The sequence below is a fragment of the Anabrus simplex genome, chromosome 6 (genome assembly GCF_040414725.1).
Source record: "Anabrus simplex isolate iqAnaSimp1 chromosome 6, ASM4041472v1, whole genome shotgun sequence".
NCBI classification, from domain to species: domain Eukaryota; kingdom Metazoa; phylum Arthropoda; class Insecta; order Orthoptera; family Tettigoniidae; genus Anabrus; species Anabrus simplex.
In genome coordinates this window covers 312,680,770-312,707,637 of record NC_090270.1, presented here as the reverse complement: position 1 = coordinate 312,707,637, position 26,868 = coordinate 312,680,770, and the positions used below count along the sequence as shown (strand labels likewise).

At 38.6% G+C, this 26,868-nt stretch overlaps 1 protein-coding gene across 2 annotated transcripts in view; it reads right to left on the bottom strand.

Annotated features, from left to right (window-relative positions):
• LOC136876523 (DNA-directed RNA polymerase III subunit RPC6) overlaps nucleotides 1–26,868 on the bottom strand; it is a 72,460-nt gene that overhangs the window by 6,740 nt on the left and 38,852 nt on the right. For both annotated transcript variants that reach the window (XM_067150541.2, XM_068228128.1), the window contains exons 4-6: nucleotides 18,528–18,779; nucleotides 14,880–15,041; nucleotides 9,882–9,985 (exon numbers count right to left, since the gene is read on the bottom strand). In XM_067150541.2, coding sequence (XP_067006642.1) covers nucleotides 9,911–9,985; nucleotides 14,880–15,041; nucleotides 18,528–18,779 — 489 coding nt within the window. In that variant the 3' untranslated portion in view covers nucleotides 9,882–9,910. The remainder of the gene's footprint in view (nucleotides 1–9,881; nucleotides 9,986–14,879; nucleotides 15,042–18,527; nucleotides 18,780–26,868) is intronic.

Genomic DNA, 26,868 nt, shown 5'->3' with positions numbered 1-26,868 from the left:
TCAACTGATAATAATTTAGTACTTAATATTACTAAGGCTAAATGAACATACACCTTTTATTAAAACTTAATACTAACATTATGCATTTCTAAGAATTCAGAGGTATTATAAAATGGATTTTCTATTAACCAATCATACATTTCTTCTTCTTTCTTCTTTTCCTGCCGCTTTTCCCACACCTGTGGGGTCGCGGGTGCGAACTGCGTCGGACATGTGGATCTGGCCCTGTTTTACGGCCGGATGCCCTTCCTGACGCCAACCCTCTATGGAGGGATGTAAGCACTATTGCGTGTTTCTGTGGTGGTTGGTAGTGTAGTATGTTGTCTGAATATGATGAGGAGAGTGTTGGGACGGACATATACACCCAGTCCCCGACCCAGAAGAATTAATCAGAAGCGATTAAAATCCCCGACCCGGCCGGGAATCGAACCCGGGACCCTCTGAACCGAAGGCCAGGACGCTGACCATTCAGCCAACGAGTCGGACTAACTAATCATACATTTCTCTTTTAAAATTACTAGGAGGGGACTGTGCAGAATGTGGTAATTTATTAAATAATCTTAAACAACTGATTTTATGTGAGTGAGCAGTTTTTGACAGCCAGTGAAATGGGATGTCAATGTCTGCCTTGCCCCGAGTATCATGAAGGTGAATGTTTTCCCTAGTACTGAATTCATTTATGTTGTTTTTAACATATGTTAAAGATATATAAATTGTCACAGGTGAACATGTAGTGGAAGTGGAAAGTGTTTTTAGAAGACTTTATTTGTAAAGTATGATATAATGTTTTATTTGTAATGACCTAACCTGTACTGTGTAATATTTGTAACATATGTATTTGTAAATAGTAGATTTCAGTTCTGTACTTACTGGAAGTATCTAGAAAATTGTTGAACAGGGTGTGTTGCCCTTTGTGGGTTATGTGTTCTAGAAGGAATTTTCGAATTATTCTGGAAATGGAAGATTCGCGAACGTGTGTATTCGAGAATGTTAAAGTTCGCGACGGGAGTAGGAATTGTGATTGGTGAACCTAGGAGGGGATGGGCGGACTCATGCATTCTGATTGGCTACTCCAAAGCCAGGGTTTACCTATATATAGAGAGCGAGGCAGCGTTCGTGATAATTCGGTCTTGTCTTGGCCTGATCTGCCTTAGTCTGTGTTGGTCTGTCTGAAGTTTTGCGTCATGTGCGACGTCTCGCTACCGGGATGGCCCACCTTCGGGTAAGCATTCTTGAATTCCGTTCCGGCTAAAATTTCCGTAATGTTCGGTTGCTATTTCGTATAGGAGTCTGCCCTAGCCTAACCTAGATTCGTCAAATTAATTATTTATGCCTTAGCTTTTCAGCTGGGCTTGCCTGTTTGTTTTCGAGGCATTTCCATTTTTTGTTTCACTAAATATGCAGATTGTAGTTTAATATATTTACCTTGGGGTTTGCCTCTGGTAGTTCAGTGCCACTTGATGTACGCTGGAGTCTTGGAGAATACGTTTACTTCACTGTAAATTGCATTGTACAACTGGATTTGTAACTAGATGTATAGTTGGTTTGAAATTCGAACTTGTAGAAAGATATTTACAAAGAACCTCTAAGTTATGTGTATCACAGAGAATATAGTTCGTAAGTTGCAAGTTGGTGGATTTTGTTCGGAATGTACTTGTAAAATTTCACTTGTAAATAATATTTTTCAAATTTAAGGATCACGGCGAATTATTTCGGAAACCGCAACCTAAGCCATGTCCATGCCCTCGGTAGGTCGTAGTTCCTTCCACTTTCCTGGTTTATTGTCCACTAGTTGGCCCTACTGATATTTACGTACGTTTTGGTCGGCGGAGATCCGCGTAATCTCAGCTAATGTTTCTCTGAGTGTGTAGTTGCTCTTACCTTCCTCCCCTTTATTGTGTTTAGTGCTTTGTTTTGTGTAACAACTGTAGTAAAGGTTACATAAATATACAAATTTATAACTGTCAGTATTTTAAGCTTAATGAAGAGAGGTCGACAATGGTCTAATACAGAAAAAATATCTGCAGTTTCTCACGAAATGCTGTATTTTAAATGAGAAATAGCCGCAGCACATGGAATCAGTGTCTCGGATTTGAAGGTTAGCTGAGGCTCGATTAATTTTGTGAAGAGAAATGGACTTTCTCTTCGACGATGAACAACATTATGCCAAAAAATGACGAATGATTTCAACCACTTGCATCGTTTTGTGATTGAGAAGTGTCAAGTGAAGGAATATTTGATCTCCCTTATAGGAACCGCAGGTCAGATGCCAATCAGTTTGCATATGCCACAAAGTCAAACAACCGATAAGAAAGGAACATACAGTGTTATCGTATGCACTACCGGAGGCAAAAAACAACGATGTACTGCAATTCTTGCTGTAACAGCTGACGGCAGAAAGCTTGCACCTTACATTGCTCTAAAACGAGAAACAATGCCAAAAGCAAATTTTCCGCGAGTGATCCATGTTCGTATTCAAGAAAAAGTGGATGGACATGTCACTCGAACAAGATTGGATACGAACGGTTTGGGGTAATGTAGCAGGGTCCCTCCTTTGATGCCCGGCGCTTCTCATGTTGGATCGTTTTCTTTTTTTCCCGGTATATCATTGTTATGACATTACATGAATTGTACTTTTATTAGTTCATGTTTATTTCAGTTCAGGTCGTATTGTCAGCTCTTAATGGCAAGAATATTTTCCAGTGTCAGTACTTCAAACCCACGTCTCTAACTTACCTGATGTACCCTATTTGACTTTATAGAAAAAATCTCACACCAGAATTTCATGCCAAATGACGATAACCGCAAATAAGTTGAACCAGTTGTGTTTATATTACATTTGATGTATTTTAAATGTAAATGAATTGTAAATAATTTGTTAATATCTGAATTCCTTGAGTAATTTACGCATTTGAAGTTTTCTCCTGTATTTTTCCTCAAAAAGTGCATTAATTACGCGAGAAAATATGGTATTATGCATTTTGTTGCATTAATTTTATGAAGATAAATGTATGTGGCATAAATGAGAATGATGGGTACATTTTCTTGTAACCATTTTTATGTTTTCTTAGTTTAAGATTTTAAATTTAATGGTCAGTTCGCATTGTAACTGTAGATATGTATGCCTTTTATCCTGACCTTTTTTCACCTAGACCGTGGTGGAATATATGTGATGAAATCCAAGAATTAAAAAATCTTTCTATTTGTGGTTTGGTTGTCCGAACAATGCGTAGGGCTGGTGCAACTGACCAGATATTTTTGGACACACTGCTTTTGGATGAAAATTCCTGTAAGCCTCATGACAGCTAGGAATGAGGAAAGTGTCCCAATAGGATTGAACGAATAAAATAAATGCCACACCACTACAGTTCTAGAAATCCTAAACCAAGACAAGCTATTAAGGCAATTCCTGGAAATCCTTTCCACTAGTATGCTATGAACAGTAAGGAATGACCCCTTACACAACATTTCATGTCCTCATCTTGCAACACACCACAAGCTAAATGAACCTCACTATCAATACCATTACATGCTATGTGACAATATTTAATAATTATATACAAATTCTATCTATTAGTAATAATAATGATTAAAAACTTAGACACTATATAAATAATATACCGTATAATCTCGAATACCACCCGCCACCGAATAAGACCCGCACCCTTATTTTGAAAGAACAAAATTTTTAAAAAAAGTTAAGCCAAAATTATTTACAATCTTTACTAACCCACATCAAATGATTAGAAAATACAAATAAAACAAACATTTCCAGAATGATATACGAGTTCATTCATCATCATCATCATCATCATCATCATCATCAGTACCAACTTCGGAACTTTCATCACCATCACCTTCCCACAAAATATCGTCTGTCACATATTTATAAAGTTTTTTTTCGATTTCTGGAAACTGTACACTCAGTCTACGAAAAGTTCTACGATCACCACTACATGTTAATAGCACATTTTTCTTCTTTCTCCAATTGCGAATACACGACTCATCAATATCGTATTTCCTACTGGCGGCACGATTTTCAATAATTTCAGATTCCGGAACTACTTTCAGTTTCTCACTCGCAGAAAAAGATCGCAAACGCTTTGTGGAATTCAAGTTGATACTCTGAGAACGTGCGTGAGACTGACACCAAGCGTGGAAGTAGCGTATACTGAGAGCGGAGAGAGCACTGTTGCCAAGCTGCGTCAGCGGTGATGCCCAATTTACGCGCATTCAGAAAGATAAATTTCCCAAAATTTTAAATAAGACCCGTACCCAATTTTGCAAGCAATATTTTTGAAAAAACAGTGTGGGTGGTATTCGAGATTACATGGTATGTTAATGGCAGATAAATTATACCATTGCATACCATTCAGCCATGGAGAGGAGTGGTAAGAAACAGAGTAAGAGGGAGCCGAAGCAGTAGATCTCATCACACGAGTGTTAGCTTTCCAAGAGGTACACTTGCCAACACAGAAAGTGAGCACGCTGATAAATCTAAGCCCAACATGTACAGTAACGAGCAATGTCACATGAAACCCTCATGTTGTGGTTCCTAGTTCGATACTTAGGGGCAATGAAACATTATTCATACCGAAGTTGTCATCTTAACTGGAGTATCTACGGATGTGGGAAGCATTTAGATAGCACTGTTTCCTGTAAATGGCAGTATGGGCAAGGTGGAAGGTAGCAGGTAGACTAATGGGGAACGTGCAAGTCACTAGGTTCAGAGTGCTCTAGCAGTCTAGCGCTGCGAGGTATTAATGAAAATAATGAGCAAGGAGCTGTCATTGAGCGATATTTTAATTTGTGATGGATTTAACGCCGTCGGTAAACCTACCGACACAGGGTTGACGTGTTTGAGTACCTTCAAATACCACCAGGCTGAGCCAGGATCGAACCTGCCAAGTTGGGTTCTGAAGGCCAGCACCTCAACTGTCTGGGGCGAAGAAACGTTAGCCGGGCTGAGTGGCTCAGATGGTTGAAGCACTGGCCTTCTGACCCCAACATGGCGGGTTCGATCCTGGTTCAGTCCGGTGGTATTTGAAGGTGCTCAAATACGTCAGCCTCATGTTGGTAGATTTATTGGCATGTAAAAGAAATCTCATGGGACTGAATTCCAGCACCTCGGCGTCTCCGAAAGCCATAAAAGTAGTTCATGGGACAAAGCTAATAACATTATTATTATTATTATTATTATTATTATTATTATTATTAAAAAAGATTCATCCCTAAGGGTGTTAAATGGGGGTTAAGACCCGAAAACAAAAATACTCATTCCTCTGAAACTATTTATGCATGAAGACAAAATTCCAAATTGCGGTATATATTTTTAAATCCAAGCAGATGTAAAATAGGAAATATTTTAAAACATTCCACTCCTAAGTCATTCATTATATGCGATTAGCGCCGGAAACAAATTTATTCAACCCTCCAAAACTGTTTGACGTATAAAGTTCTAATTTTACAAGTAGGTTATTCATTTATGTCCTAGGTGTCAAATTTGATATACTTCAAAATGTTTTTAATAAAAACAATAATAATAATAATAATAATAATAATAATAATAATAATAATAATAATAATAATAATAATAATAATAATTTTATTGATTTTATGACCCACTAGCTACTTTTATGGTATTCGGAGATGCCGAGGTGTCGGAGTTTTGTCCCGCGGAAGTTCTTTTAGGTGCTGATAAATCTACCGACATGGGGTTGACGTGTTTGAGTACCTTCAAATACCACCGGGCTGAGCCAGGATCGAACCTGCCAAGTTGGGTTCTGAAGGCCAGCACCTCAACTGTCTGAGCAAAAATCACTAACTAGAATCAAAACTGAAAAAATTTAAAAATGCAGTCATAACTTCTCTTAATATTTTTTGCGGGAAGAATTCGGATTTATTTCCAGCAAGAGAGAAATCTGAAATCAGCACAAAATTAATTACTGGATTATATGAATTTAACATTGTAATAAACAAGGACAAGGAACTTATGAGATGTTATTGCTGTCTGCTGTCGGGCTCCATGGCTAAATGGTTAGCGTGCTGGCCTTTGGTCACAGGGGTCCTGGGTTCGATTCCCGGCAGGATTGGGAATTTTAACCATCATTGGTTAATTTCTCTGGCATGGGGGCTGGGTGTATGTGTTGTCCCCATCACCATTTAATCCTCACCACGACGTGCAGGTTGCCTACGGGCGTCAAATCAAAAGACCTGCACCTGGCGAGCCGAACATGTCCTCGGACACTCCCGGCACTAAAAGCCATACGCCATTTCATTTCAATGTCTGCTTTAATAATGACTTACACCACTGTCATTATCAAGGTGCCAAATAAATTTCAACTATACTTCGGGTATTATTTCATGATACTTATTTCATTCGATTCACTGCCAATATCCATTTTTGTCTTTTCTTTTTTTTTTTTTTTTTCATATTCAATGCAAAAAGCTTCACATTAGGATTGCTATAACGTTCTAAATTATAGCAGTTCACGACACAACAGTGTCGTTTAGCATGATGAGGACGTTCCATATTGCCTCTATATGTAAATTACATGTTATGGTATACTATTGTACAGACAAATATAAAATCTTCCCGTGAATCAACACCACAGTCATGCGTTAGTTAAATCAGCATGGCCTGCTCCATACCTCACTGTTTCACCACCTTTAGCGCTGATGGTCACTTGCACGCACTCCATAGGTGTGTTAAGCATACCTGTCCGTAAAGCATCGTAGTCCAGTGGGTATGGACTCAAGTTTACAGTGGGAAAGTGGCTGGTCTGAATCTGCTTGGGATTCTTTTTTTCACTCTGCCAGTGGCAACAGCAGGTAAACAAATCAGTCTGCAGGATGCCCCTGCTGTGCTTATTACACACAGGTAGCCATTCTACTGGCAACGATGGCACATGAGAACTAGGAGATGTAAGGTGGCTTGGGTTTGTGGTAGGTCTTGAACCGGAAACAGGACAATCGCTTGATTTCTGATGACTATTCAACCCCGTTTGTGAATGCCGTGCAGCTACACCAGGCCATACATTTCCTGGGAGCTTGAGGCAGCCATGAGGTGCCTGAATGAGGCAGGGTTACAGTCCCAGTGAGTGGCTAAGAAACAAAAGTTCACTGTTGAACAGGGTGTGTATCACCTTGCATTTGTTAAAGATGTATGAGATTCGTGAAGTGGCACATTTTATGATGAGAGGATGTTTTCCTTGGTGAAAACGGTACACAAGTTTCGCCCTTGAGGCATCTGACACAATCCAGCATATGTGACCAAGCATCGATGCTCTGGCCATGTATCTGTTGTGTGTTGGAGTTGGATGAGCCCGAGCCTTTGTGGGGTAGAAATGCCGCACAGAATTTAACAATGTCTCACCAACAGGCAATATGAGCATATTTTAGAGAATATTATGGTCCCTTCCATGTGGGTCCTTCATCCTACTAGTGTTATATACAATTTTAGCAGGACCTGTCTTTGATCCACACATCCTGATTAGTTCAGGAACAATTTGCAAGGCAAGGTCAGGTTGAGGTTATTGACTGACCTCCTTGTGGAAAAATGGGAATCCCAATCCCATCGAGAATGTGTGGGCTGAGACGAAGAGACTAATAGTGGAGACCTAGCTCAATCTTGTGCCAAATACAATCAATTTTCTCTGGGATGTTGTCAGTACAGCCTGGGATAAGGTGGCAGGTGATGACAATAACTATCCTTCTGAACTAATCGATTCCATGGTCACACGCGTGGAAGAGGTCATACACAATGAAGGTGCATGGTCCTCTTACTAAGAGGACCAGTCAATGGCCCGTTTCAGGGCTACAAATATGCCCATTCACTATCAATAATGGCATGATACAACAAAGGAAGTTATGTGATTCAACATATAAGTCAGTGTAGGAATAAAAATATACTAAAAATATTTTATTCTACCAAGACTCAAACTCTTGACACCAGAGCTAAACAGCAGAACTCATAAATTAGCACACATGGCTATCACCTAGACCGACAGAGCCTGCATGTTTGGAGGCATTTGAAAGTACCATAACATCACCATCAGGCAAAATAATAGTACATAAATTACAACATAATGCTAATGTGGCCACTGAGCGGATATATTATGTTTCAGGCTGAGAGATGTAACAAGCCATGTCCTGTGGCCAAATAAGAACAACGAAATAGAACATAACTCAGCACGGCCAGTTGCATATTCTATCCTGCTACCTGAATGTGTTGTGGCTATCATACCTTCATTGTCAGCAAATGTACCTAGGGTTTAAGGAGTATATTGTTCATTATCATTATTTTCTGACTTCAGTTTCTCAGTGTGGTGTATAAACATTCGCCATCTCCTCCTGTCTTCATACATCTGTTCCTGGACATCTTTCCATCTGCAACCTATCTTTTCAACATCTGCTTATACTGTCTCTATCCAGCATTTCCATGGCCTTCTCCTTGATCTTTTTCCTTGGACAGTAACATCAAAGTATTTTGTGGCAGGTGTTTTGCTGTTCATTCTCTTAATGTTCCCATACCACTGAAGTCTGCACTTCATTACTACACTGGTAATAGGGACCTCAATGTGGCTAACTACTTATTTACTTTATTCCTGATTTTCTTCCTTTATAGTAGTTTGATTCATAGTTCTAATGAATAACAAATAGGGACCTTGATGCTGGCTAACTTTTTATTTACTTCATTCCTGATTTGTCCTTTCTAGTACTGTAGTTTGATTCATAGCTCTAATGAATCTCATTTCTGTTGCCAGAATTCTGCTCTAGACATTGTTCAATAGAGTACATGCCTCTAAACAATACATGAGAACTGGACTGAAGTAGGAGTGGTACACGGCTGTTTTTGCGTTTTGTGGTATTTTACAGTTTCAGAGTAGGTTTCTGACTTGATTATGAAAGGTTTGATGCTCTCCGTTTCCTGTCTTCTACTGAGTATTTCCTGCTTTAGTGTTGTTTCTCGAGATGAGCTTCTGAGGTACCTGAAGTGAGAAACTGATTCTAAATTGGTCCCTTCCAAAAAGAGGTTTGAGTTTGTTCGTTCCATTCTGTTGAGGTTAATTTCTATGGTCTTTTCTCTACTTATCTTCAGCACTAAATTATTGAATATATCATTCCATTCATTCAGTATTTTAAGTATTTCAGCTTCTATTTCTCTTCAGAAAAGCACATCATCAGCAAATACCACGACATTTGGTTCACTGTCCATTTTCTTGATAGACTTTCTGATCTTGTCCGTTACTATTATGAACAAGAGTGGTGAAGGAACACTTCCTTGTTGGACATCTCCCTTTGTCTCAAATAATTTTGATTGTCTACTACACTAGCAACCACCACAGGAACACGCTATCGTGAATACATTTCCCAGAGGGATGATGTCAGGGTGCCTATCTGAACACTGCAGTAACAATTCTGGTATAGCTTTACTTTGTCAATCAGGTACTTTGGCACCTTGTGGCCTTCCAGACATTCCCAGATCTTGTTCTGAGGTACACTACAGTAGGCCTTATCAATGTAAAAAAATGTAATCAAAAAAATCTTTGATGTTCCCAGTACTTTTCTGTAAGCATTATTATGGTATAAATGAGATCCAGAGAACAATCTTTCTTGAATCTGTATTGTTCTTCATCAAACAAAGGTTTCACTATCTTCTTAAGTCTCAACATTTCCCAACAGCTTAAGGATGTATGACAGCGTGATACCCCTGTATTTTTCACATTTCCATCAGTTGCCCTTTTTGAACAATGGGATAATAGCTCTTAATCTCAGCAGTATATAAGAATAAAAAGAAATCAGGTGTATTACAGAGATAATGAATGAGAAATGTATCACTGAATCACTAATACCTGAACAAAGAGAGACACAAAACTTACCAACATAGAAGACTGACAAGAACTGTTACTCACTCCAACCACTCTTTCATATAAATACATTTCTTGGGATTTACGGCACCTATGTCATCACAGATTCTTAAAACCTGAAAGATAAAGCAATAACATGCAGAAATGGAACTCAATATTTTTTATACCATCTGTTTACTGTTCATAATTCACACAACATTGTTACAGAAAGGCTGCATACGAACATTATACTAAAACATAGGAAAGAAAAAGTAGAATGTTCTCTCGTTCTACCTGAACAACGTAAAATCAATCATGGAGGATAGTCATTTCTATTGAATAGCCGACATCTTAGCTTTACATTATTCTTCCCTATTAATAGTGGGGAGAATGATAATAAAGCAGCAACAGTGGATAAAATTTGACCAAAAATTGTTTTTCTTAATTTTTATAATTTGTTTTACATTGCACCGACACAGATAGGTCTTATGGCGAAAGTGGGATAGGAAAGGCCTAGGAGTGGGAAGGAAGCAGCCATGGCCTTAATTAAGGTACAGCCCCAGGATTTGCCTGGTGTGAAAATGGGAAACCATGGAAAACATCTTGAGGGCTGCCGACAGTGGGGTTCGAACCCACTATCTCCCTGTTGCAAGCTCATAGCTGCACACTCCTAACCGCACGGCCAACTCGCCAGGTAAAATGGTAAAATACAATGGCAAGGCATTTATAAAATGACCCCTTGGAGTAATAGAATTAGCATTAGGATTTGGGTACAGGAAAGTGGTGAAAGAAAAGAAGACAGCCTGGTGAGAATGGAACTGAGATCAAACAGAAGAAAGCAAAAGGAAGTATCTCAACAGCAAACGGAGATGTAAGAAGGTGGTAGGAGAAGAAAAGGAGTTGGGAAGAATTTGCACAAAAAATGGAAGTGGATGTAAGTGGCTGTAAAAGGCACTGTATGGACTTAGAAGAAGTAAGAGGACAGAAAGAGTTAGCACAAAGCTAATGAAAAAGGAGGATGGGGAATTGTTAACACACCCAGAAGAGATAAAGAGGAGATGGAAGAAGTAGCTTGATAAGCTATTGAATGTGAACAACTGTATAGGGAAGACAGAAGCAATACAGTGCGAGGACTCAGCAACAGAGGATGATATAACAATGCTGGAGGTGTAGTTAGCAGTACAAAAGATGAAGATGGGAAAAGCAACAGCGATGGATGAAATCAGTGTGGAGATGATAAAGGCTACTGGACCTGTTGGTATGCAATGGTTGTACCGACTACTAAAGTGTATATGGAAACACAAATGTGTATCAGAAGACTGGAAAAAAGGTATAATAATACCAGTGTTTAAGACAGGGGACAAGAAAGTTTGTGGTAACTATTAAAGGAATCACATTTATATCGCAGGTAGTTAAAATAATGGAAAGGATATTAGAAAGAAGAATGAGAGGAAAGATTGAAGGAGAGTTACAAGAGGATATGGCTTCAGGAGTGGAAGATGTACAGTGGACCCAATCTTTAACATGAGACAGCTGATGGAAAAGAACTAGATATATGGAAAGGATCTGGTCATGACTTTCATAGATACAGAAAACGTATATGATGGTGTCCCCAGAGAGAAGGTTTGGGAAATCATGGTTAAAAAGAGACGCAGAAGAGAAATGTTAGAAATGGTGCAAGCAATGTACAACAACTGTGTTAGCAGAGTACAGACCCCAGTTGGAAAGAATGGTTTAGGAATAAGACTGGACTAAGACAGGGGAGTATGCTGTCACTCTTTTGTTTATTATGGTCATGTACAAAATTATAAAGGAAACAAAGGAAGCATATGGAGATACGGCTATTTGCAGATGATGATGTGATCTGGGGAAAGAACAGCAAAGAAGTACAACAACAATTAGATGTACTGAATGAAAAAATTGAGAAGTATGGCATGGAAATCAGTACAGAGAAAAGCAAGACTATGGTGATGTTGAGAGGGGAAAGGCAAGGAAAGGGCACTGTGAAAATTGGAAGTCAGAGTCTGGAAATTGTGGACAGCTTTAAATACCTAGGAAGTGAATTAATGCAAAATGCTAAGGTGGATATGGAGATCAGCAAGAGGGTACAGCAGAGTAATGCATACTACTAAAGTGTAAGAAAACGTGTTTGGAGCAGAGAAGTACCACAAAAAAGTGAAAAGATAATGTACAAAATGTATTATGTACCCATACTGACTTATGCAGCTGAGACTTGGACTTTGAATAGCAGGCAAGAGAGTAGAATTCAAGCCAGTGGGATGAAATTCCTAACAAGTATGATAGGAAAGACAAGGAAAGACAGTGAGAAATGAAGATGTTAGGAAGGAAGTTGGGATAGGAAAGCTAAATGGGAGAGTTGAAAAAAATAAACTAAGGTGGTTTGGACATGCAAAGAGGATGGAGGAGAACAGAATTCCAAGACAGATGCCGGAGGCAAAGTACGAGGGCAAGAGAGCAAAAGGAAGACCTAGCACAAGGTGGATTGCATCAGTGAAGAGTGGCGTAAAAAGACAAAATTTAGACTGGGACAAGATTGTGGAAGAGGAATGGTGGAAGGAAAGAGGAAGATGGGGAAGTGTCATAAGTACCAAACTACAAGCAAGGAAAGGGAAAAAACTGCAATAACTGGAGAATGAGATGATGGAAACCAGGATGATTTTAGACCATAAAGTGGCCATCAGAACCAGATTTTTTTTTGGTATGTGGCCTCCAGAGAGGTTTCTGTAGGTCTTTCAAGCTGATACCCTATAGGCAACCTGCATGTCTGTGAGGATGGGTCCCTATCTACAATGAATTCTAATGCACAAACACCCAACTCCAGACCAAGAGGAATCAACCAATGAAAGGTGAACCAGCTAGGACCTCTTGGACCAACGACCAGCAAGCTAACAGAGAGGGCTTCTGCAGGTCTTTCAAGCTGATGCCCTATAGGCGACTTGCATGTCTGTGAGGATGGGGCCCTATCTAACCACAGAGCTGGACATTTTCAGTATGCTCCACGTAAATGAAGAATGCTATGGGAGGAATAGACAGTAATGCCACAGAGATCTAAAAAATTGTATTTTTTTGCTAGTGGTTTAAACGTTGCACTAACACATCAAAGATTTCTGGCGCCACAAGGGTAGGAAAAGGCTAAGATTGAGAAGGTAGTAGTCGTGGCCTTAATTAAGGTACAGCCGCAGCATTTACCTGGTGTGAAAATGGGGAAACCATGGAGAAACATCTTCAGGGCTGCTGACGGTGGGATTCAAATGCATCAACTCCCAAATGCAAGCTTACAGCTATGCGACCCTAACTGCAAAGCCAACTCGCTTGGTGAGATCTAAAAAAAGTGCATGTTAAACTAGTAAGAGTCGGCCCCGTGCTGTAGGGGTAGCGTGCTCACCTCTTACCCGGAGGCCCCGGGTTCGATTCCTGGCCAGGCCAGGGATTTTTACCTGGATCTGAGGGCTGGTTCGAGGTCCACTCAGCCTATGTTATTACAACTGAGGAGCCATCTGATGGCGAGATGGTGGCCCCGGTTTTGAAAGCCAAGAATAATGGCCGAAAGGATTCGTCATGCTGACCACACGGCACCTCATAATCTGGAAGCCTTCAGGCTGAGCAGCGGTCGCTTGGTAGACCAAGGCCCTTCCAGGGCTGTTGCACCATGGTTTTTTTTTTTTTTTTTTTTTTTTTTTAAGTAGTTGGAGAAAGGATGTTGGCCACACCAAGGGATCAAGGGTAGATTATTACAGGCAATCAAATATGTTTACAGTGAAAATCAGACTGCAGTGATAGTTGATGGATGAATGGATGGATGAACTGGCTGCTGGGATTATGCAAGGCTGTAAAGATTCATCATTTGCACAGATAATTACTGAAAGGCATTTACATGGCTAGAGGGGACAGAACTGGGTGAGAATATTAGTAAGCAGTTTGAGTCATGACTTAATGGTTCTGCTGAAATTTTGCTATTTAAATTCTTGGAATAATACAATAAATAAAAAATATGCAATGAGTATGATAGGAAAATGAGCATTTTCAAGACTAAAAGGACATTCTTTGGGAAAGAAACTATGAGCATTAAATGCTAGGCAGCAAATATAAAACTAGAACAGGCAGACCAGTTGAATAAGAACATCAAAAATACATTTTAAAAAGGATTCACAGTTCAAGAAAACAAAATCATAACTCTTTAAGATTTTTCAATGTCATATTTGTTTTATTGCTATTTGCTTTACGTCGCAGCAACATAGATAGGTCTTATGGCGATGATGGGAGAGGAAAGGCCTAGGAGTTGGAAGGAAGTGGCCGTGGCCTTAATTAGGGTACAGCCCCAGCATTTGCCTGGTGTGACAATGGAAAACCACGGAAAACCATCTTTAGGGCTGCCGACAGTGGGGTTTGAAACCATTATCTCCTGGATGCAAGCTCACAGCTGTGCGACCCTAACTGCACGGCCAACTCGCCCGGTAATGTCATATTTGTTATACTGTTCGATGATCAGGAGAAGTTTCTGAATTGTATGATCACAGCCTTGGAGAAGGTGTACAAGACGAAAATATATCTTGAATAAAAGTGTTAGAATACAGTTCAATGAAGTCAAGTAATGCAGGAAATATCAGATGAAGAAATGGTCTTAAAGGAAGTAGATCAATATTGGTATATCTGATGGAGAAAATAAATAATGGCAGTAATACAAGTCATTCATAAAATTATTTTTATGTATACATAGCTCAAGAACCTACTTTATTTACCTAAAACATAAAACAATATCATGGTGCATGATAGCTCACACTTGGATGTAAAGTACAATATACCAGAACAAAGCAGAGAGGAAAAACAAAGAAAAAAACAGTTGTGAGGACTTGAGTTACGGTAGAAAAATATGGCAATGGGAATTAGCAGTAGAACTGTTATTAACAAATCATTAGGTATATTAAAACACACTGACATGACGTGGCTGTTTTAGAAATGATTATTTTATAGTATATGTATTTTAATTAAATAAACAGCATGTCTCCATACCGGACAAACTCCACACGGCATGCAAACAAATCCCGGGGTGGGCAGAAGTGACTGTATAGCTCTGTATAAGTGACGGCCATCTGACGTAAGAATACGTTCAACTTTGCCATCGTACACTAAAGTGTCCAGAATTGTTTCCATATCTTCTGGTGATAACTGAACCTGAAACAGCACATTAAATAGAGATATAGCAGTAAGTTACAGAAATATAATTAGAATACATATTGCTTACTCCTACATCAAGACAGCAGATATTCTTACTAGGTGATAATGATTAAAAATAATTACAAGGTAAAAAATAATAGAATCTCAAGTAGCCACAAACAAGTCACGTAGAGAGAGGCACAGGAAAAGAAATACATAACAAGATACACAATGACGGTCAGTGTGAGAAGAGGGAAACAATGACAAACATGAAAACAGAAAAGGACAAGGACAATCTCCACATCTTCAAATAGACTGGTCCTCTTCTCATCAATCCCAGATAAGCTGTTTCCCAGCTTCAAGAGATATAAGATGTGGGTTGAGTTCTTATATTTAACTTTACTGGTGGTCTAACATTTGGGGAACATATATATGAAGAGAAAGGAAACCTTATGGTAGGGTGAAAAAACAGCTACATATAAACATGGCTTAAAACATGAGATTTATTGTACTAAGGCACTATACATATTAAAAAGAACTCAAATTATTCCAGTGTCTGAAGGGCATTGAAATGGCTGGCCACGCAACGATTTATTTAAACTTATTCGGCAAGTAAATTTCATCGCATTTTCGTGTCACACCATGGTGAGATCCTAACCACTGCTTGTCTAAGCACCTGGAAACTATCTACAGTATTTCTAATTCCTATCGCTAAGAGAGTGGGTCAATAAATTATGTTAACACTTAAAATACAGCTTGAATACAGAGGATAAATCACACACAACTTAGACTGAGGGATTCAAACCACTGACGCAACACTTAAATTCACAACAAAAATAAAACACTCAAATTCATAAAATATACAACTGCTGAAACATGTCACCAATATTAACATTTCATGTGAATGTCAACTGACACCCAAACATCTGATCAAAGTCGACAGCTATACTATGATCCATCGTTATATGACATAAGGAAACGTCTCCTTCACATTCACAATGTCCCAAGTGGGTTTGCACAACACCGTATCATTGCCATCTCTGCAATTCCATCAAATGGAACCAATCACAATGCAATTTTTCTCATGCTGAAGGAATATTTCACGATATGCAACACAGTCATAGGTGCTAAGCCTTTCTCTTGGGCAAACTCACGAACCATCTGGGTAGTATCTGTCCTCAGCAATCCTCTAACAAGCTACATATCTTCATCACTCACATCAGGGTGTCCTGGCCAAGGCATGTCAAACACGTGATGTCGTCTGTGATTGAAGGCTTTGACTCGCCGTGCTATGGTTCTGTAAGGCAATGCTGAATCCTTGCATGCCTCACGAAGACTGTCATGCCGCAAAGCCACAGGAACATTCAATTTTAATCCAGCTGTGGTGTTCCTGTTTTGAGTATATCTCTGATACTAACAGTTCGACTGGTCTCTCACAGATGAAGAAGCTATACTTCACACAGGGAGGTGCATGTGTAGAGATATGGTAGGTTGGGTATCACCCTAACGTGTGTATACAAGAGAAACACCGGTTCTGTTTTCTGGTGTAAATACACCAGTTTAGCCACTAATACAGAAACAGCCTTCGTAAATGAATTATACATTCAGAAAAGTGATAAAGTTTGCAATACATGCAGCACGAGGTCCCTGGGCCTATGTAGTTCTGTGATGTAATGCACGTCTTGTTTCCCCTCATCATTCTTATGTAACAGGCTGTACTCACTTATTTGTCATTTCACGGGATTTCTTGCTTTATCACAAACGCTTTCATTCATATCCATGTTGACATTAATAATGGCTGTTTTAACAAGTCAAACATCGAGATCACTGGTCTCATACTATATCTATATGCCTCTCTTGTATGTATTCAATCGCATGCTGCCCCAAATTGTCAAACTTTCCTTCTTTAGTTCTGATAAAAGATCTGCAATGATACAAATTTTCTACTCACTGTGAAGTTGTTTGAGATCTGTTTCATTGATAATCATTAACTTAAAATTTGTATCATAATGTCAGTGAACTTCCTGAGCTGCCTCTGTCAATAAACTCACGCCATCTAATATTAATTGGACTTAGTTTTGTAATACTGATTCCATCAAAAAATCCCATTCTTACTTCCTTTACGACTTTGATAATAAAAGCAAACTGACTGTTTAAATTAGTCATTATTTGATCTTCATTTTATCATTAACAGTTGGTTTTCATTTTCACTAAGCTGCATGTGTGAACATTATTGAGTTGGTTACCTTTATTGTGACAGACTTCTATGCAAAGCAGAGGCATAATCCTGACTGGGTATAATGGTATGCCTTAGCCTGTGGTTCTAGATGAACTTAGCAGCTGTAATTTCCCTAATTTTCCCCAGCTTTCTAAGCCAAAAGCAAGGATTGAGTTAGTTTGAAAGTTACTGTTTCATAGGTACACAGCATCAGCAGCAACAGCAGCAGCGGTGACAAGTAAAAGAATAACAGCAAACACTCAAACACGAGTAGGTTGATTTTTCAACTTCATCTGTTAATCTTCAGATGGCCGCATAGCCCAATCCAGGAAGCATACAATTTGTCACTATGAGTACAGGTACAATTGGGATGTTGAATGAGAAACTTTCCATTTACAAAATACTTTGTTAATTACCTGAATTTTTCAGGTATAACTCTGTTATCAAATGTTTTCTTTTTTTTTCCAGGTAGTTTCTAAATTTTGTATTGATTAGGTTGACCTTAATTAACAGAGTATTTTGTAGCCGGTAACTGTCAATATGGATCATAATGAAATTTGTAATGATTAAACCTTTCATTTCTTCTGAGAACTTCCTTTTCTTTCCTTCATTGCCTCCCATCAATCTCAGCCTGATGCCATATTTTTTCCAAATGGGAGTGTACCATCACATACCAATGCCCTCCAAGATGTACAGTCTAGGGCTGATGTCTCCCAGTTATTAATATTGATGTTGCAACTTTAAGCACATCTTTAAAGTCTTTCCTTGGAGCTCTGATAGCATGTTAACCCAGTGATAGCAACAGAATACAACATTTGTTCGGGAAGGTGGTCGTTAGGCATGCGGACCACATGCCCCAGCCAAAGTAATTATACTATTGGACAATCATACCTCCAATACTTGAGGAATTTGCCCCATCCAAGATACTGATTTTTGTATGCCTGTATTATAATAATAATAATAATAATAATAATAATAATAATAATAATAATAATAATAATAATAATAATAATAATAATAATAATAATAATAATAATAACAATAATAACAATAATAATAACAATAATAATAATAATAATAATAATAATAATAATAACAACAACAACAACAACAACATCTTCATCTACGCATGACTAGAAAACATCAAGGCTATAGAAGATCCTTTCACAGTCTAATCTTGTTGCAGCCCGACTTAGAATTTTGAAAACCACAAGGCAAGGAATTTCATCCACTAAATATCAGCAAGTTATGGCAATCTATGAGGAATGTAGGCTAGAAATACATACTTTACTAATTCCAAGATCACTGATGAACTTCCAAACATCATTGCACGAAGCAAATGACATAGTACGTGAAGCCATGGGTCCTCCTTTACAATCTTTCGCCGATTCTGATTTCTGTTCAAGATATCTAAAGCACTGTTGATTCAAGACATCAACAAACTCAACTTCAAAATCATGATCACAGTACCAGGCACCACCAGTCACTGAGGGATGAGCTTCCAAGTTATACAGCATGTACACCTTCTTCTTGCTGGCCTGAGAACAAAGTTTTGCAGTGAAAATCTATAGCAATTGCAGGGACAGTTAACACATCTTAATTAAGTTTAATTATTCTAAGTTTAATAGGTTTAAAGGCCATAAAAGATTGCTGTATATAAATATACATATAAGACTTGGAGCTATCAGAATATACAGGGTGTATAATAATTAATAGCACAAACTGAAATAGCTGTAAGTACACGATATTAGAAGCAAAAAAAAAAAAAAAGTAAACATGGGTCTCAAACGAGCCGTTTGTGAGATAATTTAGAATTTGTGGTTACCAGCCAACACTGACTTCATTGTGTGTAAACATTACCCTAGTCAGGAAAAGGTACCAATACAACATTAAGAAAAGTTATTTAAATATTTTGGTGGAAGTGCAGTTGTTTTTAATGAACAAGAAAACAGTCTTACTTAGTGTGTTACAATTACATGTTACAATGACTGTACAGTGTACTTACTCGTAGTAAATGAAAGTGTTAAAAGTGTCATCCTTGTACCTGGATGCAGGCAATCCTGGAAGATGATGCCGCAGAAACTGAAGGTAATTCCGTCCATTGAGTGTGTTTGGTAAAATGTACGGCCCAATAGGACGATACCCAGTTCCCCTAACCACACATTCAACGAGAAATGTCATTGATGTGGTGACACATGCATGCTTGTCAAGAATTTCAAAATGATCCAGGTGTGTTTGAAAGAATTTGAAACTTAACGCGGCAATGAGTACAGGCCTGCATTCGGGTACAAGGATGACACTTTGAACACTTCTTTTAATTACGAGTAAATACACAGTACAGTCATTGTAACTGTAACATACTATGTAAGACTGTTTTCTTGGTCATTGAAACAACTGCACTTCTACCAAAATATCTAATAACTTTTCTTAATGTTGTATTGGTACTCTTCCTAACTAGGTTAGGGTTTACACACAATCAAGTCAGTGGTGACTGGTAACCACAAATTCTAAATTATCTCGCAAACGGCTCATTTGCGGACCCATGTTTACTAAGACTTTTTTGCTTCTAGTATTGTGTACTTACAGCTCTTTCAATTTGTACTATTAATTATGATACAGTCTGTATCATACCTCATAATTTGACAGACATTCAGAAACCAGTCTTGGATTTTAAAAAAATAATTCAAGAGTAGACAGAATCTGATGACTACTGGTACCACAAAATGTTGACTGTAATGGAAGAAACTGAAGAAAGAAATGAAATTAAAGAGATGGCACGTAACTACAATGAAGGAAACCAAAGTAAGGGAAAGTTTCATCAAGAAATGTGGTATACCAAGAAAAATGAAAGAGAGTGATATAATCAGTCACTACAAATGGACAGGATAAGTAAGGCTAGAGATGAAAAAATAGAAAAGGAAATATCTAATACTAATCAATGAATTACTCTTTTGTTACTAGATCTGACTTGAATGACAGAGGTATATGAATGGGACAAGAAAAGAGTGAGGTAACATGAAGTGTACGAAGAGAGCAAAAGGGGAATGGCTAAGACTTAAGCATTAAAATATTAAAGATTGCATGGTTTACATACAAAGAAATAGGAGAAGTACTAACATGAATATTTGAAGCTCAGATGAGAAACCCCTTCTAGGAAAAGAAGGCAAGGCACATAGGTGGCAGGAATATACGGTATGGAGGCACAGCACTAGATTATTATGTACAGGAAAAAGAAGAGGTTATTAATGATCATAAGGTCAGAGTCTGAAAGAGCAGAGAAAAATTTAAGAAAGAACAAGGAGCTAGAATTGATGATAAACGCACATAATTACATGCTGCCATCATGTGATTGTGGAGCAGCTCAACAGACCACTCAGAACATCCTTGAGTGTCCTGTCAAAACCCATTTTAGGACAATTTGCAGAACTACATCTTGCTATTTCAAAATCTGAAGAATTCCTCAAACATCTAGATATTGTGCTTAGCCAAACCTCTCTGACTCTTATTGTATTCTTGTTTTTATGTTGTCGTCGTCGTCATCATCATCATCATCACTTTCCCATTTCCAGTTTCAGCCAGGTCAGGACTTTAATAGGTTTGTTCTAACATGCAGTTTGCATACTACTCATTTACCAATCCATGGATCACTGTAAGCGCAGCATGCTTTAACCAAGGACTAGTTTGCAACTGATCTGTATGTCATAATGTTGGAACAGTTCTGAGACCAGTCAGTCACTTGAATACTTGGAAGTTGGCACTCATCGATTACGATTATACTTTTCATCATACTGTCAATCAATCAATTTATCAATTTATACTGATCTGCATTTAAGGCAGTCGCTCAGGTGCAGGATTCCCTATTTGTTGTTTTCCTAGCCTTTTCGTAAATGATTTCAATGACAATGGAAATTTATTGAACATCTCCCTTGGTAAGTTATTCCAATCCCTAACTCCCCTTCCTATAAATGAATATTTTCCCCAATTTATCCTCTTGTATTCCACCTTTATCTTCATATTGTGATCTTTCATAGTTTTAAAGATGCCACTCAAACTTATTTGTCCACTAATGTCATTCCACGCCATCTCTCCAGTGACAGCTCGGAACATACCATTCATTACACGTAACTAATTTCATGTTTAGACCCGTATTGAAATTTGCTATAATTTAAATTGTTAAACGGTCCATTGTGTTTACAAATGCCTATGATTACGTATTTTACCACTTAGTTTTTAGAATCATAATTAAGTACAAATTAGTTATAAGCAAATTAACAATGGTGGGTCTTAATCTTGAGATAAATTACAAAGGCTGGGGATGCTTGAAACCAAGCGAAACATGTCCCTTTTAATGTAGTGTTGTAGCAATATGAATTTCTAACAACACAAAATCAATTGTATTGAAAAGGTGGAATAGAAAAAATAAAAAATACAAATTTGTATGCAAATTATATACATATCATTCAGTCGAGCAGCTCGTCTCCTTTCTCCCAGTTCATCCCAGCCCAAACTTTGCAACATTTTTGTAACGCTACTCTTTTGTCGGAAATCAAGCCAATTGCAAAAAAAAAAAAAAAGAGAAAAGAGAAATCACCCAGAACAAATCGAGCTGCTTTTCTTTGGATTTTTTTCCAGTTCTTGAATCAAGTAATCCTGGTGAGGGTCCCATACACTGGAACCATACTCTAGTTGGGGTCTTACCAGAGACTTATATGCCCTCTCCTTTACATCCTTACTACAACCCCTAAACACCCTCATAACCATGTGCAGAGATCTGTACCCTTTATTTACAATCCCATTTATGTGATTACCCCAATGAAGATCTTTCCTTATATTAACACCTAGATATTTACAATGATCCCCAAAAGGAACTTTCACCCCATCAACGCAGTAATTAAAACTGAGAGGACTTTTCCTATTTGTGAAACTCACAATCTGACTTTTAACCCCGCTTATCAACATACCATTGCCTGCTGTCCATCTCACAACATTTTCGAGGTCACGTTGCAGTTGCTCACAATCTTGTAACTTATTTATCACTCTATAGAGAATAACATCATCCGCAAAAAGCCTTACCTCCGATTCCACTCCTTTACTCATATCATTTATGTATATAAGAAAACATAAAGGTCCGATAATACTGCCTTGAGGAATTCCCCTCTTAATTATTACAGGGTCAGATAAAGCTTCACCTACTCTAATTCTCTGAGATCTATTTTCTAGAAATATAGCAACCCATTCAGTCACTCTTTTTCTAGTCCAATTTCACTAATTTTTGCCAGTAGTCTCCCATGATCCACCCTATCAAATGCTTTAGACAGGTCAATCGCGATACAGTCCATTTGACCTCCAGAATCCAAAATATCTGCTATATCTTGCTGGAATCCTAGAAATTGAGCTTCAGTGAAATAAACTTTCCTAAAACCGAATTGCCTTCTATCAAACCAGTGATTAATTTTGCAAACATGTCTAATATAATCAGAAAGAATGCCTTCCCAAAGCTTACATACAACACATGTCAAACTTACTGGCCTGTAATTTTCAGCTTTATGTTTATCACCCCTTCCTTTATGCACAGGGTCTACTATAGCAACTCTCCATTCATCTGGTATAGCTCCTTCGACCAAACAATAATCAAATAAGTACTTCAGATATGGTACTATATCCCAATCCATTGTGTTTAGTACATCCCCAGAAATCTTATCAATTCCAGCTGCTTTTCTAGTTTTCAACTTTTGTATCTTATTGTAAATATCATTGATATCATATGTAAATTTGAATACTTCTTTAGCATTAGTCACCTCCTCTATCTGGACATTTTCCTTGTAACCAACAATCTTTACATATTGCTGACTGAATACTTCTGCCTTTTGAAGATCCTCACATACACACTCTCCTTGTTCATTAATTATTCCTGGAATGTCCTTCTTGGAACCTGTTTCTGCCTTAGAGTACCTATACATACCCTTCGCTTGTGTTTATTTAACTGTATTTATAAACCACAGATCTCTTCATAATAATTCTCACTTGATTTACTTTCAACACTATGTTAATACCATAAACATAGGCCTATTATTGAAATGTACTATTTTTATTTTTGGACTGTAGTCACGTCCTAGTTCGTGAACCATGGGCAACGGCTGAGTGGCCTAGTAAGTGGTCCTGAGAGTCGGGATACCAGTTGCTATGGAATGGGAGTGGGCATCTCGGACATATTCTGAGTCGTGGCCCTCCTTGTGCTCAGGCGGCTAGGACTATACAATTCACCGGTGGTCCATAACCCGTTAGAGGAGAGATCCTCACTTGGACTATGTGCAAGTAGGGCAGCATCCTGCTTCATGAATTAACCGAGCTCAGAACACTTTAAGCAAGCCTCGGACCTATGGGAGTAATGGAGCCCCACTCCCATTTGACAGGCGAGGGACTCCTTGGAAACAACTTGGCGAACGAAATGGAATTCGATGGGGAGCTATCAATATTAATGGGGCTTATGGAAGAAAGAAGGTAGAACTGGCTGAGTCAGCAAAGAGGATGCATCTGGATGTGCTAGGAGTAAGTGATATTCGGGTAAGGGGAGATAATGAGGAAGAGATAGGAGATTATAAAGCGTACTTGACGGGTGTTAGAAAGGGAAGGGCAGAGTCTGGGGTAGGGCTCTTTATCAGGAATACCATTGCACGCAACATAGTTTCTGTTAGGCACGTAAATGAGCGAATGATGTGGGTAGATTTGTCAGTGGGAGGAATCAGGACAAGAATTGTGTCCGTGTATTCACCATGTGAGGATGCAGATGAGGATGCAGTTGACAAGTTTTATGAAGCATTGAGTGACATCGTGGTCAGGGTGAACAGCAAGGATAGAATAGTGCTAATGGGCGATTTCAATGCGAGAGTTGGGAATAGAACTGAAGGATACGAAAGGGTGACTGGTAAATGTGGGGAAGATATGGAAGCTAATGGGAATGGGAAGCGTTTGCTGGACTTCTGTGCTAGTATGGGTTTAGCTGTTACGAATACATTCTTCAAGCATAATCTTGTCAATCTTATGTTAATTTTAAGGACACTTCCTCTAAAGCATTACTTTGTCAATTTTATATATTTTTCATCTAAACAGTGTTATGTGGCTGAAGATGTTGATAATATACGAAACATGTACCACTTTTGACCATTAAAAATTGCCTTAAGCAATCATTGTATCGACTAGGTGGAAAATAAATAAATACTTAATTGTGAACACATGGGAGGCTCGGGGCACCAGATCCATAATAGACTATATCTTAACGGACTTTGGATTCAGGAAATCTGTTAGGAATGTAAGAGTTTTTCGCGGATTTTTCGATGATACAGACCACTATCTGATCTGTAGTGAACTAAGTATCTCTAGGCCTAGGGTAGAGAAAGTGAAATCTGTCTGCAAACGAATAAGAGTAGAAAATCTCCAGGACGAGGGAATTAGACAGAAGTACATGGATATGATTAGTGAGAAGTTTCGAACAGTTGACAGTAAGCAGGTTCAGGATATAGAAAGTGAATGGGTGGCATACAGGGATGCTGTAGTAGAAACAGCAAGGGAATGCCTAGGAACAACTGTGTGTAAAGATGGGAAAAGGCAAACATCTTGGTGGAATGATGAAGTGAGAGCAGCCTGTAAACGTAAAAAGAACGTTTATCAGAAATGGCTCCAAACAAGGGCCGAGGCAGACAGGGATTTGTACGTAGATGAAAGAAACAGAGCGAAACAAATAGTTGTTGAATCCAAAAAGAAGTCATGGGAAGATTTTGTTAATAACCTGGAAAGGCTAGGTCAAGCAGCAGGGAAACCTTTCTGGACAGTAATAAAGAATCTTAGGAAGGGAGGGAAAAAGGAAATGAACAGTGTTTTGAGTAATTCAGGTGAACTCATAATAGATCCCAGGGAATCACTGGAGAGGTGAAGGGAATATTTTGAACATCTTCTCAATGTAAAAGGAAATCATCCTGGTGGTGTTGCAAACAGCCAAGCTCATGGGGAGGAGGAAAATGATGTTGGTGAAATTATGCTTGAGGAAGTGGAAAGGATAGTAAATAAACTCCATTGTCATAAGGCAGCAGGAATAGATGAAATTAGACCTGAAATGGTGAAGTATAGTGGGAAGGCAGGGATGAAATGGCTTCATAGAGTAGTAAAATTAGCGTGGAGTGTTGGTAAGGTACCTTCAGATTGGACAAAAGTAGTAATTGCACCTATCTATAAGCAAGGAAACAGGAAGGATTGCAACAACTATCGAGGTATCTCATTGATTAGTATACCAGGCAAAGTATTCACTGGCATCTTGGAAGGGAGGGTGCGATCAGTCGTTGAGAGGAAGTTGGATGAAAACCAGTGTGGTTTCAGACCACAGAGAGGCTGTCAGAATCAATTTTCAGTATGCGCCAGGTAATTGAAAAATGCTACGAGAGGAATAGGAAGTTGTGTTTATGTTTCGTACATCTAGAGAAAGCATATGACAGGGTACCGAGGGAAGAGATGTTCGCCATACTGGGGGACTATGGAATTAAAGGTAGATTATTAAAATCAATCAAAGGCATTTATGTTGACAATTGGGCTTCAGTGAGAATTGATGGTAGAATGAGTTCTTGGTTCAGGGTACTTACAGGAGTTAGACAAGGCTGTAATCTTTCACCTTTGCTGTTCGTAGTTTACATGGATCATCTGCTGAAAGGTATAAAATGGCAGGGAGGGATTTAGTTAGGTGGAAATGTAGTAAGCAGTTTAGCCTATGCTGACGACTTGGTCTTAATGGCAGACTGTGCCGAAAGCCTGCAGTCTAATATCTTGGAACTTGAAAATAGGTGCAATGAGTATGGTATGAAAATTAGCCTCTCGAAGACTAAATTGATGTCAGTAGGTAAGAAATTCAACAGAACTGAATGTCAGATTGGTGATACAAAGCTAGAACAGGTCGATAATTTCAAGTATTTAGGTTGTGTGTTCTCCCAGGATGGTAATATATTAAGTGAGATTGAATCAAGGTGTAGTAAAGCTAATGCAGTGAGCTCGCAGTTGCGATCAACAGTATTCTGTAAGAAGGAAGTCAGCTCCCAGACGAAACTATCTTTACATCGGTCTGTTTTCAGACCAACTTTGCTTTACGGGAGCGAAAGCTGGGTGGACTCAGGATATCTTATTCATAAGTTAGAAGTAACAGATATGAAAGTAGCGAGAATGATTGCTGGTACAAACAGGTGGGAACAATGGCAGGAGGGTACTTGGAATAAGGAGATAAAGGCTAATTTAGGAATGAACTCGATGGATGAAGCTGTACGCATAAACCGGCTACGGTGGTGGGGTCATGTGAGGCGAATGGAGGAGGATAGGTTACTTAGGAGAATAATGGACTCTGTTATGGAGGGTAAGAGAAGTAGAGGGAGACCAAGACGACGATAATTAGACTCGGTTTCTAACGATTTAAAGATAAGAGGTATAGAACTAAATGAGGCCACAACACTAGTTGCAAATCGAGGATTGTGGCGACGTTTAGTAAATTCTCAGAGGTTTGCAGACTGAACGCTGAAAGGCATAACAGTCTATAATGATGATGTATGTATAAGAACAATTGCAGCAGGAATACTTTCTCAAACTCTCCTTGTA